Raw genomic sequence first — 22,428 nt, 5'->3', positions numbered from 1 at the left:
GATACAGCAGATACAGGTGAGAGTGATAAAAGCTGAAGTTCTGATTTTAAAGTTAGAATTACTGGTGTTTTTAAAGGGTTCAGACCGTGAACATGTACTGTGCTTTAAATATATTTGAAATATGTTTTTTATGTAATAAAAGACATTAGTACATATTAGTACACTCTGATTTTGATTGTCTTCCTGAAGCTTGGACTAATGCTGGGTTCTGTTGATAAACTTCAGTTTTACAATGATCTCAATGTAAATTATTCTATTAATTATTGTTTTATTTACAATTTAATTACCGTTATGGCTACAGATATTAAAACATAAAAATCACATGTGATTTAAGTTTATAGAGCTCTGGAAAAAAATAAGACAGCACTTAAAAATTATGAGTTTCTTTGATTTTACCAAATAAAAAAAAACAATCAAGAGGAAGATGGATGATCACAAACCAGCAAACCAAACTGAACTGCTTGAATTTCTGCACCAGGAGTAAAGCAGCATAAAGTTATCCAAAAGCAGTGTGTAAGACTGGTGGAGGAGAGCATGATGTCAAGAAGCATAAAAAACTGTGATTAAAAACCAGGTTTATTCCACCAAATATTGATTTCTGAACTCTTAAAACTTTATGAATATGAACTTGTTTGTTATTTCAGTCATTTCTCATTTTCTGTAAATAAATGCTCTAAATGAGAATATATTTATTTGTAATTTGGGAGAAATGTTGTCTGTAGTTTATAGAATAAAACAACAATGTTCATTTTACTCAAACATAAACCTATAGGGCAAAATCAGAGAAACTGATAAGTAGTCAATTTTTTTAATACACTATATTGTGCTTTTTTAAAAAGTATGACTAAATTTTACTTTCAAATGAATGATGAAAGCATAATTTTAATGTAAAATATAAAAGTACATAAGTATACTTACAGCATACTTAATCATTACTCAATACGTTTTAAGTACAATTAAGTATATTTTTTTTCACCCAGGAACTAATTTTTGTTCTTTGGCTTTTGACCCAAACTGAGATTTGATCTTTTTTTTTTTTAAACATTTCTCGGTTTTATTAATTACGTTTTATTGTCTTATTTTTAGCTTGTCTTTTATTATTTTAGTGTTTGTTTTATGTTTTATAATTATCTATGAACAGCACTTTGCTTTAGCTGTTGTTTTAAATCCGTTAAAGATTTAAATCTGTTATAGTTTTCAATTTGTTAAAGTTTATGGTTAATAAACTGGAATATGTTTATGTTTTAAATCCATTAAAGTTTTAAAACCGTTAAAGTAAAAAAAAAAAAAACGTTAAAGTTTATGGTTAATAAACTCGAATATGTTAATGTTTTAAATCCGTTAAAGTTTTAAATCCGTTAAAGTTTAAAAACGGTTAAGGTTTATGGTTCATTAACTTTAATATGTTAATGTTTAAAATCCATTAACGTTTTAAATTCGTTAAAGTTAAAAAACGGTTAAAGTTTATGGTGGATTAACTTGAATATGTTAAAGTTTTAAATCCGTTAGTTTATTTTTTATAAAGGTGATAAAATGTGATAAAAGTTTAAAGGTATAAATAAAGTGTTTTTCTGGAGTTTTGATTGGCTGCTAGAGGTCGCTGCTCCCTCAGTAAAGGCTCGCGCGCTCTCTCTCCCAGCGCGGCACTGGGAAAGTGAAGAGCGAACCAGTGGAACCAGCAGTAAAAGCCTCTCCAGCGCGCAGGGGGACGGGCACGCGGCGGGAGCGCGCGCAGATGATCGCACGCGCTGATTCCGTGCGCCACGGTCCGGCTGAGAGGAGGATGGAGAGGCGCTCCGCGGAGGCAGCGCGCGCCTGATACCTGCACACACCTTCAGCATCATCAGCATCAGCTGCCGGGATTAACTCTGCTTCTACTGGCGCGCGGTGAGTCTCACCTGTTCACCTGTTTTACCTGTTTTACCTGCTGAACCTCCACAGAAGATCCACAGGTTCCTTCAGTTCCTTTAATATCATCTTCATCAGTTTCTAAAATTCATACTGGATCATCTCCTGAAACAGAGACTTCACTTCTTAACTCAGCTACTCTTTAATAGTTCAGTCCACCTTAAATAAAACCTCTGCATCACCTGCTGTAAGAGTTTTACAGATACTGTATAAAAGAGATACAGCAGAGATACAATACTTAAGAGTATTAGCACTGATGCAGTACAGTATTTAAGAGTATTAGTACTGATGCAATACAGTATTTAAGAGTATTAGTACTGATGCTGTAATTTAGAGACAGATACTATATTTATAAGAAAGTATTAGCACTGAAACCATGCTGTATTTAAGAGTACTAGTACTGATACTGTAATTTAGAGACAGATACTGTATTAAGAGTGAGTATTGGCACTGATACAATACTGTATTTCAAAGTATTGACACTTCTACTGTATTTAAAATTAGTTTTAGCTAAATTCTGTAATTTAGAGACAGATAATCTATTTAAGAGTGAGTATTGGCACTTAAACAATACTGTATTTAAAAATGAGTATCAGCACCAATACTGTAATTTAGAGACAGATACTGTATGTAAGAGAGGGCATTAGTACTGATAAAGTATTGTATTTAAAAGTATTGGCACTTATACTGTATTTAAAAATTAGTTTTAGCTGAATTCTGTAATTTTCTAAACTGAAGTTCTAAAATTTAATAAACTGTATTTATAAGAGAGTATTAGTACTGATACCATACTGTATTTAAGAGTATTAGCACCGATACTGTAATTTAGAGACAGATACTGTATTTAAGAGAGAGTATTAGCATTAATACAATGTTGTATTTAAGAGTAAATATTACTACAGATACTGTATCTACTGTATACAAGTTGTACAGAGTTGTACAGATACAGCAGAGACACGATACTTTACTTAGTTTCTCACTGATACAACACTGTATTTAAGAGTATTAGTACTAATACTGTATTTAAAAATGAGTATTAGTACTGATACTGTATTTAATAGTGAGTATTAGCACTGATACTGTAATTCAGACACAGATACTGATACTGTATTTAAAAATGAGTATCAGCACCAATACAGTACTGTAGTTTCTAGAGTATTAGTACACATACTTATTCTGCATTTAACAGTGAGTATTAGTACTGATACTGTATTCAAGAGCAAGTATTAATACTGGTACTGATACTGTATTTAGAAGTATTTGTACTGAGTAAATATAAATACTAATACTGTATTTAAGAGTCAGTATCGTAGCGGATACTGTGCTAAATTTAACACTGAGTATTGGTTGTTTTTATACAGTGTGTTTTTCTGATTGTGATTTCCGGGGCTGGAATTCTTTGTAGAAATCTGAACACTAATTAAGAACATTGCTGTGAGCAGAGTTTGATTGTATTCAGATTATTTTAGGCAGTTATTGTAGAGATGATGCTGAATGGGTCTAATAAGCAGGTCTATTAATGTCCTGATGGGGGAGATGTAGGATGTTAGGAGCATTTAGAGCAGTCATCACTCATCACTCACGATTCTTCACTCCTGATTGGGTGATTTCTCGGTTCATTTTCATGAATTTAAATAGCACTTTAATTATTACTTATTTCAGTATTTGTTTAATTTTCTATGTTGTAATTGTTTAATTAGAATTGAATACTTGAACATTTGGCATCCCTGTAATCTGAAGACACTTCTCTACAAAGTAAGTTTTTTTTACTGGATTTAACCTAATTTATTCAAAAGTTTGGGCACCCCTGGGCACATTATTTTATACAGTAACAGTTAGAGATATATTGTAGTGTCAGTATCAGTATATAGGGCAGTGTTTCCCTGTGTTTTCACTAAAGTATCCAGATTTAGATCTGTGTGTGTCTCTAACCCCCACTTTACTCCAGAGAGGACTCGTTAATTATCTGATTATCGGGTGTTAAAGCTGAGAAAACACCAAAACACACAGAGCAGGGATTCTCCAACTACCAGGACCAGAGGTGCAGTTTCTGATGAGCTTCACTGTGCTGTGGGAGACAGGGCTGGCTGATAATAGCATAAAATTAATCTGGATATTCTTTAAGTTACAAATCCTATTTTTAGTTCTTTTTATTTTAAAACAGACAGCACGATTTAAAGTGATCGAGTCAAGTCGAACAAGGTAGAGTAGATTTGAGTCGGGCAGAGTGCAGTTGGGCAGAGCAGAGTAAAGTCAGGTAGAGTAGAGTCGGGTAGAGCGGAGTAGAGTTGGGTAGAGAAGAGTACAGTTGGGTAGAGCAGATCAGAGTCAGGGTAGAGCAGAGTAGAGTCGGGCAGAGTACAGTTGAGTAGAGTTGGGCAGAGTACAGTAGATTCGAGTTTAGTCGGGCAGAGTACAGTTGAGTAGAGTTGGGGAGAGTACAGTAGATTCGAGTTGAGTTGGTAGAGTTGAGCAGAGTACAGTAGATTTGAGTTGAGTCGGGCAGAGTACAGTTGAGTAGAGTTGGGCAGAGTACAGTAGATTCGAGTTGAGTCGGGCAGAGTACAGTTGAGTAGAGTTGGGAAGAGTACAGTAGATTCGAGTTGAGTCGGTAGAGTTGAGCAGAGTACAGTAGATTCGAGTTGAGTCGGGCAGAGTACAGTTGAGTAGAGTTGAGTCGGGCAGAGTACAGTTGAGTAGAGTTGGGCAGAGTACAGTAGATTCGAGTTGAGTCGGGCAGAGTACAGTTGAGTAGAGTTGGGAAGAGTACAGTAGATTCGAGTTGAGTCGCTAGAGTTGAGCAGAGTACAGTAGATTCGAGTTGAGTCGGGCAGAGTACAGTTGAGTAGAGTTGGGAAGAGTACAGTAGATTCGAGTTGAGTCAGGCACAGTACAGTTGAGTAGAGTCAGATAGAGCAGCATCGAGTAGAACAGAGAAGAGTCAAGTAGAGTTCGGCAGAGTCGAGTCGAGTTAGGTAGGGTAGAGTAGAGTCAAGTCAGGCAGAGTGAAGTCAGGCAGAGCAAAGTAGATTCGAGTGGAGTTCAGTCGATACCAAGGACCCAGATTTGCATTATTGAGGCAGTAGGTCAGGCTTCATTCAGCTTCAGGGTTTAACATAATTAACCCAATTCACGTTTAACACACCCAAATTCTGTACAATCAAATTAACCTCATTTTTCTCTAAACTGAAGAGTTTAAAACATCCTGTTCTATATATGAATTTTAAAGGAAAACATCATGCAAAAAACTCACTTTTTCTGTGCTTTTGTGCATTGTTTGCTATATATTGTGACATCACAACCTCTCCCTCACCCATCAACCCATCAAACCAGAGCTCCGCCCACTAGATCAATTGAAGAAGCATTTCTATTTCGGTCATTTGGGTCTGCTGTTTGAGAAGCTCAGACAGCACACAGCAGGATTAGCCAGGATTAGACTTTTTCTGAGGGAGGGATCTATAGCTACTGACCGTGGCGAATGCAGTAGATCAGGGAGATGTAAGAACTTTTGGTACCACTCTAAAACAAGACTACCTTTATAAAGGATTTATAACGGGTTTGTAAATAGGTTGTAAATACCTTTAAAAACATTGATAGGAAGTTAAAACACACCAATCAAAAAAGCAACAGTGGCAACTTAGTCATATAATTTATGGTAAATAGTTAAACATACTTATAAATATATTAATATGGCAGGTTTTATATTAATTAACTGCTTATTAGTGGGTTTTTAAGTATTTGCAACCTAATTAATAACCATTAATAAACTCCTTTATAAACCATTCATAACCCCTTTATAAAGGTAGTCTTATTTTAAAGTGTTACCAAACTTTTTAATAATGAGTTTTGAGCTTCTGTCACAGTTGAGCATGAATTAGCTTGTTCGTGTTTTGCCGTTTAGCACAAGCTAATTTGGAGAAGCATTGCTGTGAGGATTTGATTGCACTCCCAAACTCGTTCCATTCAAAGGTGTTATATGGAGCGCCATTATTCCAGTTCCACTGCTCTACAGCTCAGTACTTTTTTTTTGGGGGGGGGGAGGTTATACTATTATATCACTACTCTAGGGGTCCAAAAACATTTGTATCTTTAGTGTTCTTTGTTTTTTTTAATACCACAGAAGAGGAAATGCTATAATGCTAATGCTTGGAGCGCTAATACGAAGCTTTTGTTATTGTAATCCTCGGCTCCCCTGAGCTTTGATAGACTGCTGTAAAACAGAGGGGTTCTGCCATTTATACAATATACTTATTTAAATCTCTGCTAATTATCCAGTCGTGAAGGAGATAAGCTAGCTTCTTCAGAAGGTGCTCACGGCCCTCGTGCAAATGAGCCGATCACGCCGCGCAGAGTAAATTGCTCGCTTTCGGATATAAATGGGAAAAAGGCTAATGAGATGGGCTGACTTTCAAGCTGCCATATAAAAAAAACAAAAAAATCAGCGTAATCTCTTTTTTTTTTTCTCGACAGGCTCCTCCAGGATGCGTTCTGATCCGCATTGTGTTCTGAGATGCTCTGCTAGCGCTGCGTCTCTTTAGCGTGACGCTTTAAGCAAGATAAATTATCCCATTTCTCATTTTCAGAGCGTAATAATAAAATATTGCACCACAGACGAATGGCAGAATTATTGCAACGGCAACATTTAATCACATTAGCAGGTAAATTGAGTTGATATAGAGTTAAATGCTCATATATATATGATTTATTGCATCATTTTAGCATGTTGTAGCATGATGGCGCTAGCCAGCACTATTCTGGATCACTTTACTCATCTCAAATACCTGCATAATTTAAACGATTCAAGGATGGGTTCTGCTAGCGCTGTTTATCTTTATAGCATAATGGTTTTAAGAAGATAAATCTCCTCAATTTTCAGTTTGATAGTGTAATAATAAAATATTACCCCATTGACAAATTGCAGAACTTTTGCAACAACAGCATGTCTTCATATTAATAGGTCAATTAAGGCAATATAGAGTAAAATCTTTGGTTTCTATGGCAAATAACACTAATTGAATTCATGCTAGCATGATAGCATGTTAGCAGAACGGTCAGGAGGAATTCTGGATCATTCCTCTTCACTAAACTGTTTCAGTTCAGCTATAATATTATGGGATATCTGGTGTGAAGTATTTATTTATTTTCTTCTGTTGAAGTCGTTCGGTTGTTGATTTACTTCCATGTTTTGGGTCGTTGTTCTGTTGCATCATCCATCCTCTGTTGATCTTCAGTTGGTGGACAGATGATCTTAAGTTTTTCTGCAAAATGTCTTGGTTAATTTGGGAATTCATTTTTCCATTGATGACGGCAAAATCCATCCAGATCCTGAGGCAGCAAAGCAAAGCAGCTCTGAGTCATAATGCCCCCTCCACCATGTTTCACAGTTGGGATGAGGTTTTGATGATGGTGTGCTGTGCCTTTTTTCCTTCCAAACAACTCAATTTTGGTTTCATCTGTCCACAGTATATTTAGCCAGTACTACTGCGGAACATCCAGGTGCTCTTCTTTTTTTTTGCAAACTTCAAACGTGCAGCAATGTTTTTGGTTTTTGGACTGCAGTGGCTTCCTCCGTGGTGTCCTCCCATGAACTCCATTCTTATTTAATGTTTTTCTTATTGTAGATTTGTCAACAAAAATGTTAACATGTGTCAGAGATTTCTGTATTCAGTCTTTAGCTGACACTCTTTGAGGATTCTTCCTCACCTCATTGATTCTTCATTCTGTGCTGTGCTCTTACAGTCACCTTTACAGGACTTTACCACGCCTAGGGCGAGTAGCTCCAGTAACAGTGCTGAACTTTATCCATTTGTAGAGCGTCTGTCTTGTAGATCGCGGAAACATGAACATCAAGGCTTTTAGAGATACTTTTTCTGTAACCCTTTCCAGCTTCATGCAACAAGTCAGCAATTCTTGAACGTAGGTCTCCTGAGAGGCATTCGCTCGGGATTCACATCAAGCGATGCTTCTTATGAACATCCAATCACATCCTGCCTTCAATCAACTCTTAGAAAAGTCATTAGCCGAGGGGTTCACATACTTTTTACCCCCCTCACTGTGAATGTTAACATGTTGTGTTTAATAAAATCATGCAAACATATAATTGTTTGTGTGGTTTTAGTTTAAGCAGACTGTGTTTGTCTATTGTTGTGACTTAGATAAAGAGATGAAAACACATTTAATGACCAATTTATGCAGAAATCCAAGTATAATCCCCAAGAGTTCATATATTTTTCCTGCAACTGTACATTGTAAATTTAATTGCTCATCTCTACTAATAGTTGTGATAAATTATAATTAATTACCTGGCTGATTTTAGTGCATACCTGTTCGTAGGTAATTTAACCAGTTGTGCATCATGTTGTGAGAGGTTCTGCTGGAGCTTTGTCTCTTTAACGTGATGTTTCAGGAAGATAAATGACCTTGTTGTAATAATAAAACACGACGCCGTGGGTTAATAAAGAGCGGCGTGTTCTGGTGCTGCTGCAGGTAATAATGTAGAATATTGGGAATGTTCTCCTGGTCGTGTAGCGCCGTCCTGTAATGGCCCTCCATCGCCATCTCTAAAAATAATCACCGGCGAGAGCGCCGGCCTCGGACCCGCGGAAATGATTAAAGACATGGAGGAGCGTCGGAGGAGCGGGGTCATCTCCAGCCCACCGACTCATTCATCATCCCTCACCGCTCTTTAGCATCCAGGCTATTAGCTAATACTCACCAAGGCCAGGAACCGAGAACGTCCAAGATAAACCCTTCATTAAACAGTAGATCAGACTATAAAATCATCCATCAGCCGCACTGGATTCAAGTAAACTCTTCAGCCTATTTCATTTCCAGCACAAATTTACCTCAGTTTGTTTGCAATTGCAGAAATTACTGTACATCACCAACAAACACATGTGGCTGAGGTCCCAGGTGCTCAGCTCCTGTCAGCACAGCATCTTCTGGAAGGCCAAGGGTTCCATCTTTGAGAGCATGACCAAAGGGTGAATTGTCCAGAATCCCTCCATCACTGGTTCCTCCATAGCCGCCAACATCCACAATCCGGAAGCAGTACTTGGCATCCACAGCTGCCAAGAGGACGATAGAAAAGGTCCCCTTATAGTTGTGGAAAAAGGACCCGGAATTATCAGGAGCCTGGATCACCACATGCTTTTCATCAATGGATCCCACACAGTTTGGAAAGTTCCAACGATGGAGGAAGTCTGCTGCAATAGCTCTCCAGTCATCAGTGGTGGGAACTGGCATGTACTCCTCCACCAAAGAGGCCCAAATAGCCCTGGACACATCCGCAACTATGCAGGCCACAGTACTGAATCCAATACGATAGCTGTAAGCTATTGTGCGAAAAGAGTCTCCAGTTGCAAGAAATCTGTAAAAATATTAATGTTAAAATGCATGGTTTAAATGCATATTAAAACTGTTATTCAAACAGTTATATATAATATATAATGTCATGACATTAATTCAGGCATTCATTAAGGATGAAGTCATGAGGAATTATACAGGAACAAACACATGAGTTATGTACTAATAACTGTAAGGTTAAATTAATCACCATTAACTAATGTCTGTATGAATGAATGAAGATGAATGGAATGAAGGCTTTATTCAATGCCGCACAAAAATGTAGTGGTCACTTCAATATCATTGCTTGGCAAAATTTAATACTGTTTTAATGTTTATTGTTATGTGATCTGTTGTGTCAAAAAAGCAACAAGCTACTTAAGGCGGTTACATGTGTCCTATCACCCCTTTCCGGAAAAAAATGTAACCGCCTTAAGTAGCTTGTTGCTTTTTTGACACAACAGATCACATAACAATAAAACAGTATTAAATTCTGCCAAGCAATGATCTTAAAATGACCACCACATTTTTGTGCGGCATTCACCTGTAAGTATGTGTACTGTAGTAATAGATATAGATAGCTAGCATTCTGGAAAAGAAGACAGGATGGACATGCAGGTGGGTGTATATTGTATACTCAACAACAGCTTAAAACATGTAAGTTTATGTTTTTATAAATATATTTTCTTATATTAATGATTAAAAATGTTAACATTCTTAAAAATATGACTGGGTGGTGCTAAAAAAAAACCCACATTAAGCCCACCCAGGATGGGCTTAATTAACACATTAATTCCTGGTATATTCATGTACTGAATAAAGCCTTCATTCCATTTATCTTTATTAATTCATACAGACATTAGTTAATGGTGACTAATTTAACCTTACAGTTATTAATACATAACCCATTCATTTGTTCCTGTATAATTCCTCATGACTTCATCCTTAATGAATGCCTGAATTAATGTCATGACATGTACCCTTATTATAAAGTGTTACCTATATTATTAAGTTTATTAATTTTGTATATATTATAATATATTATATTAAATAAGTTGCACTTACCTTAAGCAAACAGCCAAGCGTTGGGATGCACAAATAGCCTTGCGGTAATTTGTGTCCATTCGGCTAATTCGGGGACCCACTTTAGCAAGAAGGGAATGAAACTGGTTCCTGTCCAGTCTGAAGTACCGCTGGAACCTGTCATCATCCAGCCTCAGCTCCTGCACAGGGCGAAGGAATTCTCCATGCTGTGTGCGGGACAGCAGGGTCTGATGGATCCACGCAGAGCGGTGACTGCGCTTTCTCCAGGAGGTAACGTGCTCCAACAGCCAGCAAGACAAACTCTCCAGTATCCATGGTGGACTAATGGTTTTGAGAGGGGTTTAGTATTTATGTAGTACAGTTTCCCTCCATTTGTTTCGTTTTTTGAGGGAACACTGCTTATTGGTTAAAAGAAATCAGCAGATTCAGAGCCAGCTTCTTGTGTTCGGAGCAGAGGGCTTACCTCATTCATTGAAAGCCAGGTTTAACAGCACATTTTACATGAATAAATGTTTTAACACATAAGGAGATTAATAGATAATCATTTTTATGCATATGACGTGCATTTTAAATAATGCGAAACGTTTGTACGAGTGTATAATGTTTTAGAATTGTGAGAGAGAGTGAGAGAGAGAGAGAATAGAGAGAGAGAGAGAGAGAGAGAGAGAGAGAGTAGGCGGGATGTGACGCATAGAAGGAGAAAGTGAAAGTAAGTTTAGTTTCCGCCATTAGAAGAGAACAGAAGTCCGGATTGACTCGGTAAGTTCAGAACTGAAGAGAATGTAGAACAGAACCGTGTAGCTTAAAGTCAGAACCGGTTCTAAGGGTTCCTCAGATCCAGAACCGGTTCTTTAAGCTCAGCTCAGTGTCCGATTCCACTGGAAGAACCAGGATCAGCATGGAGATCTGAACCGGGCCTGGATCAGACCTGGACCTGGTCTAGATCAGACCGGCTGGAGAACAATCAGCTGTAACAGATCAATAGTGCTGTAAACTGAAGAGAAATGCGCAGATATAGATCGATATTTATTGATCACAGTGTAGTTTATGCTGATTAAAGCGCATTACTGCTTAATGTGGACTTTGATCTGTTGGGGAGATAAAAACACGGAGCTGCTATAAAGGCGTGTTTATATGCAGTAGCGCTGTTCAACCAGCAGGAGCTCAAGATCACGTGGTGTGTTAGAGTTTTTAATCCTGCTGTTTTATATTATACTTAAATAACATTTATTTAATACTATTAATAGTAATATTTTAATAATTATTAATATAAATAATTAGTGTTAGTGTTTTTAATCCTGCTGTTTTATATTATACTTAAATAATGTTTTTATTATTTTATATTACTAGTAATAATTAAATTATAATAATTAGAAATCAGTAAATGTCTGTAATCTAAGTTAATCTGTAATGAGGTTAAATCACACTGTTATGAAATGTTCCCTGTTTTTGTTGGTTTTGTTTGTTTATCAGGAATTGTTTAATGCAGTTCTGATTATAATGTCATTATTGTAAGAATAGTGGTTTTATTGTAATGGCTGATCTGTTCTCAGGGGTTCCAGCTGTGTGTGAATGAAGAAGAGTAAATGATGGATCCTCAGAACTCCAGCAGTGGAGGAGGAGCCTCTGTCCTAAAGTGAGTAAATTAACTGATAGATTTTATTAGTAAAGTAGTTTTTATATTTTAATGGTTGCAGCTCTGATCCTGGACCTGTGTTCCACAAATTTTACTGATTTAAATACACAGAACCGAGGTTCTCCTGAACCAGAGTCAGAACCCTGTGCTGCTTTTAAACATAGAAAATCATTTAACAAACTAGCAAAAACAAAATCTCTCACCTGCAGATTAATACAGAAATCCTGACATAGTTCAAATAATATTCCTCTCCATCAGTTATCTTTATCTCAGTTATTATAAATATAATTAATATTTAGTTTAATCAGAACTTTCAGTCCCTACGGATCAGTTCATTCTTTATAAAAAAGTATATGGTAAATAATTATATAAATATAAGTAATTCAGGTGAATTCATTAAAATGAACTAATTTAATAATCTGCACGTAGGGGGGATCACCAGAAAATCAGGCTTGTGTAAAATAATTATAATGATAGTGATCTTAATAACGATATATATAAAATAAAAATATGTCAAGCATGTTAGCAGATGTAAGCAATATAAAAGTAACATATTTGCTGGAGAAAAGAAAGATGAATCTGTGTGAAAGTTTTAGTGAGAGTATAAACCGTGTATTACGGTAGCCGTGTGCACAGCGGAGCTGGAGGAGAAAGCTGCGCTCGCTTTTACTGCAGAGAAACTGAACATGGAAAATAAACACAAGAGTTTTTGTAACTCTACAGACTGAACTCAGATCAGTGTGGTAAAAAGTAGATGAGGCTTTAATACTAAAGGAAAAAACGTGTAGTCGTAATACAAGCAGTGTTCAAAACCAGAGTAAGAATAAACCCATACATCAGAGACATAAACTCTAATAAAAGAGAAATCCTGATCCAGAAATACAGTCCAAACCACCAGAAAACACAGTAAAAACAGAGCAAAAGAGACGAAGTTCAACACGAGAGAAAAAGATACATTTACAGAAATACAATCAGAAAGAAAACGCTCAGTCTGTCGCTGGATAAACAGTGAAATACTTAAAGAAAAATAATACCAACAAATGGGTTTATATACACGTACAAATTACTAACAGCTGAACTCAGTTCTAAAATTCCGGAGATGAGGAGCGTGAGAAAGTGCAGCGATTGGCTAGTTCTGAACACGTGATGTTGTCAGGTGCATGCTGGGGGTTGTAGTTCTGGAGAGGAGAACCTCGGTTCTGTGTATTTAAATCATGTATAGATCACAATTTAAAGTCTTATTAAAGAAGAAAATCAGAGGAAACAACTTTCCGTATTATATTATTAATCATGTTTCATTTAAAATGATATTACTGCAGGAATTTGTTGAAAATATTTGGTTGTAAACAGACCAGAAATAAAACAAATCTAAGCATTACCAAATAAAACCACTGAAATCTTGAAGAGCACCTGTAATATTATTCATTATTATTGTTTTAAGTAATAATACTGTATTAATTTGAATTAATGGGATGGCTGGTCATAAATACATATAAAACACATCCTCAATATAATCCAGACATGATGGCGGATGACTTTATGAAGTTACAGATTTGTGCAGCAGTTTTGATAAAGAATAAAATGATGTGTGTTTATTGGACGAGGGATTTTCAGAAAGCTTTGGGAAGCTTCTGGAACAGTTATGAAAAAGTTAGTGTGGAACCTGTGAATGAGTTTTCTCCACACTTTACTCTCATCATGGATCATCATGAAGATCTGTTTACAGGAAGAAGAGAGGAGCATCTCCAGCCCCCAGTGGAGTGTCTATGAAGAGTGACGGGTCCATGGTGGATCCTCTAAAGTTCAGCAGTGGAGGAGGAAGCTCTGGGTCTCGGTACATCACTGCACTAAACTACTGTTCTGTTCTGAGAGTGAAGCTCTTCAGTTCCTGATCTTTATTAAAGATGTGCTGTGTGTTGGAGTTTCACTGTGTTTAATGTTAACAGAACTGAAACCCAGAGAGGAGCTTCTCCAGAACCCAGTGGAGTGTCTATGAAGAGTGACCGGTCCATGAATCATCCTCGTAACTTCAGCGGTGAAGCTGTGACCTCTGACCCACAGTGAGTGAAACATCAAAGCCTCAGAGATTCAAATTTTCTCAGGGTCATTAAATCACAACCCACTTTTTATAGAATATAAACCAAACAAATTTATTTTTGAAAAATACCCTCAAAAACACATTTACACATACATATGCATGCAAAGTGAATTTAAAAGCAACTACATGTATAAAAGTTACTACAGTAAAATTAAATATCAGAATAAGCCCAAAACATTTGCTATTTTACTTGTCAGCATATCTCTGTATTCAGAGAACATTAGTGAGAAACTGAGAAGGACCGTGCTGACTGCAGGTATAAAGGGAAATACAATAAATTAAATAAAACTACAAAACAAGAGCATTTTATCTAACCTGTATTTTGTGGAAGTCAGTGAGACAGTTGGGCATGTTCCAACAGCTGTGAAGAAATCCCCACCCCCACCATGAACAGCATCTTGGGTATTTCCATTTTTCCACGTATTTCTAAGTAAAGTTAAAGTCAAGAGAAAGGTGAGTGCACGCTCTCGAGAGGGGGGTACTAAATACGGCACAACACCGGCAAACGAATGGTGGTTACCATGGCAGCAAGAATGCTGCACGCGTCTCTCTGTCTCTTTTTTCCAATATAAAATACGAGAACAAAATCAGAGGAGCGTTAATTATTTTACGCTTAAAAAAAAACAATGTATTTATTTAATCGCTGCTCTAAACTACAGGATCAGCTACAGGGGGGAGAATTACACATATATCTGTTTATAGACCGTTTCAGAGGAATATTCACGAGCACAGGAAGTGACGTCGCTGTTCCTAGAACACTTCCGTTCAGCGGTAAACAGCGTTTAAAACAGTGGACGTAACTTTTTAATTTAACATGAATTCAAACTTCACCTAATCTTAGAGTCACAAACACTGAAAATCAGGTCAAATTGTTCTTTAAACAAGTAAACTATGGAGGACCAAACATTACATAAGTATAAATAAATACACATATAAATGTTTAAATATATAAATAAATAAATGAATAAATAAAGTAATGTTGAAATTAATAAATATATAAATAAATGCACATATACGTGAATAAATAAATAAATAAATAAATACATGCACAAATAATTGTATAGGTAAATAAATTAATTAATAAATACAGTTCTTATTTATAAATGTATTTATTCCTTTATATGCGCATTTATTTATGTCAACATTTATTTATTTATTCATGTATTTATTTTACTATTTATTTATTTATTTATTCATTTATTTATTTCAACATTTATTTATTTATATTTATGTAATTTTTGGTCCTCCATAGTAAACACGCCTGCTTTGGTTTTTCACTCTGCTAACCTGCCTGCAGTTACAGCGTCCCTCACAACTCCTCCCTCCTTCTGATCTATAAATCATGCAGAGTTCGTGCTGGATATCGTTTGACCTGCTGCAACCTCACCATAGTGATGCTTCTCTACTACAGGAACAAATATTCACAACTTTTACACTGAGAAACACAACTTTTTCACTGCCTCCGTTTCAACAAGGTAGTGATCAGATCTGGGTAGGTCACCTCTATCAAGCGTTTTAAATCAGAGGAAAGAACTTCCCTCTTAAATCCTTATCAAAAGGATCAGGAAAAGAGGTCTGATCACTTTTTACTAATTTCTGATCGTATGTTTGCTCTGTTTTTGGGAGATTTGTGAGATATGCGCTCTCATTCTGACAGCTGTATAGTTGAAAATAGCGCCACCGGAAGTGTGGAAGGAACAGACATGTGCAGGAGCTTTATTATTGTTTTCCTCATTGAAACGGTCTATAGAGACAGTAAGGTGATCTGTGTTCTGAGATTGGTGTTTAGTTTTTTAAATACACTAAATTACTATATATCTATATTGTTTTCAGCTTTGTATACTTTTTCTTACAACCCCAATTCCAATCAATTTATGCTTTGATTTTGTGTAAAATGTAAATATAAACAGAATTCAATTATTAGAAAATCCTTTTCAACCTATATTTAACTGAATACACTAAAAAGACAATGTTCAGACTGATAAACTTTATTGTTATTTGCAAATATTCACTCATTTTGAATTTGATGCTGCAACACGTTCCAATGAAGTTGAGACGGGGCTAGGGCTGCACGATATTGGAAAAATGTTACAGTCCATTGTTTCAGTTTTCTAAAAGCCCCGCCCCCACCCGCACGCTGTCTCACCACAGAGACCCGGACCGACCGAGAGCTGAGTCAGCGCTTTAGAGTCAGCTGATCACTCAAAACCCGAGGAAAACAGCAGAACAACCATAATTAAGCATTTAAATGGCCTTTTAAAAGGTAAATAAGAGCGTTTTTTTGTGTTTAAAAGCATGAATTCAGCTTTAACTGGAAATATCTGCACTGCTAAACTGAGGTGCACAGCTTTGGACTGGCTGTCTGAGGCGGTTACAGGGTTCATACACTTTTCATATTTTCATGATCGTACAGTCTTTAAAATATCAGTGCAGACATTAACAATAAAACAAAAAATCCAGTCCAAAACTGATTATAGTACGCCTATATCTTACTTACAATGTTTTTAAATAAAAAAAAACATTTCTTTCAGCAATGCTGACAATCTTCAATAATAAAATGTGTCTCTAATCCTGAGAGCTCTATTGTGTAAAACGGAATTAACTGATTTCATCAATTAACATGATATAGACTATTTAGTTTGAAACTGGGATTTCTAAACCTGCTTCCCAGAGAAAGAGAGAAAGAGATGACCATTACAGCCTAAAAATGCCTTAACACTCATAAAAACACAAATTAGTAACTTGAAAGAGATTCTTTTTTTTTTGCTTTTAATATTGGCTCAAAAATAAAATATTAAAGCAGATTTTTTATTTCTGAACTATTTAACATGATTTTTAGAGATCATGGACGTCGTGTCCTCTGGACCAAAGACTGAGACAAAGAAAAGGACTGTCCGGATTGTTCTCAGAGTAAAGTTCTAAAGCAGCGTATCTGATGGTGTGGGGGTGAGTTAGTGAGTTAGAACCCATGACCTGGAGAACCTGCACATCTGTGAAGCTCCATTAATGCTGAAAGCTTCATCCAGGTTCTGGAGGAACATCTGCTGCGTCTGAGCTTCGTCTTTTTCAGGACGTCCTGCTGCTTATTTCAGCAGGACGATGCTGATCCACATTCTGCAGGAGTTACAGCAGCAGCAGCTCGGCTTCATAGTAAAAGGGTGCGGGTTCTAGATCGACCCGCCTGCAGTCTAGAACCGTCTCCCACTGAAAACCTGTGGAGCGTCATGAAGCTCAAAATACGACGCCGGAGACCCGGACTGTAGATCAGCTGAAGATCTACATCAAGAAAGAATGAGAAAGAATTCCACCTACAAAGTTCAGCTATCAGTGTCCTCAGTTCACAAACTCTTATTGAGTGTTAAATAAAAAAGATGATGAAACACAGAGATAAACATCATCCTGTACAACTTCTTTACAACGTGTTGCAGCACCAAATTCAAATTTGCTAAAAATAATTTTATCTGATCGAACATTAAATATGTTCTCTTTGTTGTGAATTCAGTTGAATACAGGTTAAAAAGGATTTGCGAATCATCATATTCTGTTTTAATTTATGTTTCACACAACTTTCCAACTTTATTGAATTTGGGGTTGTATTTTACTTTGGGATATTTATTGCATAACTTGTCCTGCAGTTTTTGAGATGTCAACATTTGTTCTAAGTCCAGATTGTTTGGTCTGATTGTGTGATGTCTTCTTGTCTGGAACATTTGCATATGTTCACTCATTTTCATCCAGCTGGCATTTCCACATTGAATCAGCATTGAATCATTTGGTGTTGATTTTGGCAATTCAACCTTTAATTAACCATAGCTCACTAAAATGAGAAAATCTTTTAGTAAAGCTGAGTATAAAGAATGTTACCCACCACTACCAATCTGATTCAACATTTAATCTCAAAAACCCAACAGTAAAACTAATAAAACATGAACATTCCCCCAGATATGGTGAAGAATTGGTGCCCAATTAAAAAGCAGTTACTGCAAATTAGAAGTAAATCCACTTTTTCATCCCTCCATCTAACCATTTTTTGAAATTGTATGGTAATGAAATGTAAAATGTTAATTCAAAAGGCAGAAGTTTGAGGATATTATGTTGATTCAACATTACAATTTTAACAATTGCAGAACTATTTAACATTAAATGTTGTTTCAACATTGTTTCAACATTGAAACAAAAACAGACATTACTTCAACCATATTTTAACCACATTTCAACATTGAAGTCGATTTTGTGCCAGCTGGGTCCTCATATGATCAATTTTTTTTCTGTAGGCTGTCTTCCTTAACCCATTCACTCATTCATTCTTTACAACATTCATCTTTTACAAAATCCAGTAAACACTTGGAGCTCACAGCAACGCCTCATCAACAAACAACTATAACATAGCAACATCTAGGAACAGCCTATCAGCATTCTAGGAACAGCTTAACCATCATCTGCAGTATAGCAACACCTTAGCAACCAACTAGGGCTGAACGATTAATTGCATTTGCGATTATCTCGCGATATTTTAAAATGAGATTCTCTAACCGCACAGGCTGCGATTTGACTGGTCACGTGACTTGGGAGCGAGCCGAGCCGAGGACGAGCGGAGCAAACCCGAGCAGGAGGCAGGGAGGTGGAGAAGTGAAGTCAACACAGCGCACTTTCACACCAGCACTGTTTGGTCTGGTTAAATCGAACTCTGGTCCGTTTGTAACTTTAGTGCGGTTCGATTGAGCAGGTGTGAAAACAGTAATCGCACTCGGGTGCGGATCAAAAGAACCGAACCGAGACCAGCTAGAGGAGGTGGATAACGTTAATTACCACAGCTGTGAACAAACACTGTGTCCATGCTCGCGCCGTCTGCGCTGTATTCACCGCTCACAGCCGCTTGACTCTGTTTATTATGTATAAATCTGCGCTGCACGTAGAAACACAAAATCTTCTCTTAATCTTCTTAATTTTTTATATCTATTTTTTCTATTAAAAAAATGGTGAAAAGGAAAAGCTATTTATATATTTATTTTTCTATTAAAAAAAAAAACAAATGGTGAAAAGGAAAAGCATAGATTTGTTTGCTTTATTGCTATCTGTGCTTTAAATAAATCTGACATTGTTTATTATTAAACAAATTGATTTATTGCTTCTGTTTGTTGAAAAATACTTGAGAAGACATTAAAAAATCGCATTTTAAATCGCAATCGCAATTTATAGATAAAAAATTGCAATTACATTATTTTCCAAAATCATTCAGCCCTACAACCAACAACTATATTATAGCAACACCCTATAAATCAGATGAAACCATGTATTCTGTGCCATCATTCTGCATTTCCTTTAGGAAATGAACTTCATATATTTGATCAGTTACTGTCTGGTATTCTTTATTTGATTTCTCTTGTGTTGTTTCTAAGATGCATCCAGGAACAAAATGAGAATTCATGCTTTTGTTATTATTGTAGTTGTTATAATAAATATCAGTTGTATGTGTAGATGTGAGCTGCTATATCAGCTTATTTATTCCTGTAGATTACAGTGTGGATTTTCTATTTGTCCACAGAAAGAAGAAGAAAATAATAAACAGGGAAAAACTGGAACAAATATTCGAGGTTAGTCCTAAACCGTATATACAACTGGGATCTCCCTGATTTCTTTTATTTTTCAGTTTATTTTCAATTTAAGGTGAACATTTGTAATTGGTCTATCATAACTGTAATATTGTTAATATTAAGACCAGAGCATCTATAACTCCTCCCCTCCTCAGATTGATCTCTTTCTGATGTTCAGATTGTTCAGATCATCTGTCTCTGCACTGTAACAGCTTTAGTGATTCTGTGATGTTTGTTCTTTATCAGAAGCTGCAGCAGAAGTTTATCTCTCTAGTGAAAAACGAGCTGAACACATTCAAGAGACTCCTGAGTTCAGATTACCCAGCATGCTCTGAGGGAGAGGTGGAGGATGATCAAAGGGAGGGGGTGCTGAAGATCACACTGCACATCCTCAGGAACATGAAGCAGACAGACCTCGCCAACACACTAGAGAGCCGTAAGAGTTACCATTGGTATCAACCTGGTGCTAATTTATTTCTTTAGAGCTGATTTTCAAAGAGAATAAAAAATTTATTGCAGTATAAAAGACAACATACTGCAATCTTTATTATGAAATTATTTATTTACTGTATCACAGAGTTGTTCTACAGTGTCTTTAATGCTTGATTACAGCTGATTACATTTTCCTTATTGTCTTTCCCTGTAATCAGAATTGGCCCCAGCATGTCAACAAAAGCTCAAATCCAAACTGAGGGACAAATATCAGAAAATTAATGAAGGAATCTCAGCTCAGGTAAAGTCAGCACTTCTGAATGAGATCTACACAGAGCTCTACATCACAGAGGGAGGAGGTGGAGACATCAATCAGGAACATGAGGTAAAGCAGATTGAAGCTGCATCCAGGAAAAGGCCAACAGAGGAAAGACCAATCAAATGTAACGACATTTTTAAACCCTTACCAGAACAGAACCAGCCCATCAAAACTGTACTGACTAAAGGAGTTGCTGGAATTGGAAAAACAGTCTCAGTGCAGAAGTTCATTCTGGACTGGACTGTAGGAGAAGTAAATCAGGATGTTCTCTTCATATTTCCACTTCCTTTTAGAGAACTGAATCTGATGAAGGAGACGAAGCTCAGTCTGGTGAATCTTCTTCAGCGCTTCTTCCCAGAAACACAAGATTTAAAACCAAGACATTATAAGAGCTATAAGATCATGTTCATCTTTGATGGTCTGGATGAGTGTCGACTTCCTCTGGATTTCCAGAACAATGAGAACTTGGTGGAAATAGAAGAGCAAACCTCAGTGGATGTTCTGCTGACGAACCTCATCAAGGGGAATCTGCTTCCCTCTGCTCTCCTCTGGATCACCTCTCGACCAGCAGCGGTCAGTCAGATCCCTCCTGAGTGTGTTCACCAGGTAACAGAAGTGCGGGGTTTCAGTGACCCTCAGAAAGAGGAGTACTTCAAGAAGAGGATCAGGGATGAGGACCTGGCCAACAAAGTCTTCTCACACATCAGGTCTTCAAGAAGCCTCTACATCATGTGCCACATACCGGTCTTCTGCTGGATTACAGCCACTGTTCTAGAGAGAATGCTGAGTGAAGCTGAGGGTGGAGAAACCCCCAAAACCCTGACGCAGATGTTCACACGCTTCCTGATCTTTCAGATCAAACACAAGAGCCAGAAGTACAGTGGGAAAAGTGAAACTGATCCTCAGCAGACTAGAGAAAGTATCCTGGCTCTGGGGAAACTGGCGTTCCAGCAGCTGGAGAAAGGAAACCTGATTTTCTATGAGGAAGATCTAAGAGAGAGTGGCATCGATATTAGAGAAGTATCAGTGTACTCAGGAGTGTGTACCCAGATCTTCAGACAGGAACATGAACTGCTGGACCTGGGGAAGGTCTTCAGCTTTGTACATCTGAGTATTCAGGAGTTCCTCGCTGCTTTATATGCATTTCTCTATTTCAACACTAAGGATCGGAATATGCAAACCACAGAACAGCAAACCACTGGACTATCTGAGCTTTTCAGCAGGAAATCGATGAATGACTTCCTCAGCAGTGCTGTGGATAAAGCCTTACAGAGTGAGAGTGGACATCTGGACCTGTTCCTTCGCTTCCTTCTGGGTCTCTCACTGGAGTCTAATCAGACTCTGTTACGATTCATACTGACACAGAAAGAGAAGAGCTCTCACAGCAATGAGGAAACAGTCAAATACATCAAGAAGAAGATTGAGGAGAACTCATCTCCAGAGAAATCCATCAATCTGTTCCACTGTCTGAATGAACTGGATGATCATTCTCTAGTGCAGGAAGTGCAGAAATACCTGAGTGGAGGTGACCGTCGTCTTCATCAGGCCAGCCTCTCTCCTGCTCAGTGGTCAGCTCTGGTGTTTGTGTTGGTGAATTCAGAAGAAGAGCTTGAGGAGTTTAACCTCAGTAAATATGATCCATCAGAGAAGTGTTTTCTGAGGCTGCTGCCAGTAGTTAAAATATCCAAAAGAGCTTTGTGAGTATTTTTATTCAGGCATTCACAGTTTTCATTAAATCACTGGTGAATATGTATTAATCACAATGTTTTATATTAGTAGATACAGTAGATATTTATTAAATTATTGTTTTAGATATCAGGCAAACACCATAATCCCAACGTAACACCAACATGAGACCCAGCACCAATCCAAATTCCACTTCGACAGTTTACAATGAACACACAGCAGTTTTATCCTCAGTGACTAAAAGTCTGGCTGCTGATTTGATTATAAAGTTGTTAGTTTGGAGATATTTTACTGTGGAAATGCTAAAATGCTACACTTTACTTGGAAATTGAACAAAGCCAGCATGCTAAGGGCAAGTACTCTGCAT

The 22,428-nt window shown here is 37.0% G+C and overlaps 1 protein-coding gene across 1 annotated transcript in view; it reads left to right on the top strand.

Annotated features, from left to right (window-relative positions):
• The first annotated feature begins 11,018 nt into the window (after nt 1-11,018).
• The window catches only part of LOC111196385 (NACHT, LRR and PYD domains-containing protein 12), a 411,983-nt gene continuing 400,573 nt past the window's right edge, over nt 11,019-22,428 (top strand). The window contains exons 1-2 of the mRNA XM_049468901.1: nt 11,019-11,055; nt 11,850-11,932. Of these exons, the coding sequence (XP_049324858.1) occupies nt 11,883-11,932 (50 nt within the window). The 5' untranslated portion in view covers nt 11,019-11,055; nt 11,850-11,882. The remainder of the gene's footprint in view (nt 11,056-11,849; nt 11,933-22,428) is intronic.

Source organism: Astyanax mexicanus, chromosome 1 (genome assembly GCF_023375975.1).
Source record: "Astyanax mexicanus isolate ESR-SI-001 chromosome 1, AstMex3_surface, whole genome shotgun sequence".
NCBI lineage: Eukaryota > Metazoa > Chordata > Actinopteri > Characiformes > Acestrorhamphidae > Astyanax > Astyanax mexicanus.
This window is presented reverse-complemented; position numbering and strand designations above follow the sequence as displayed.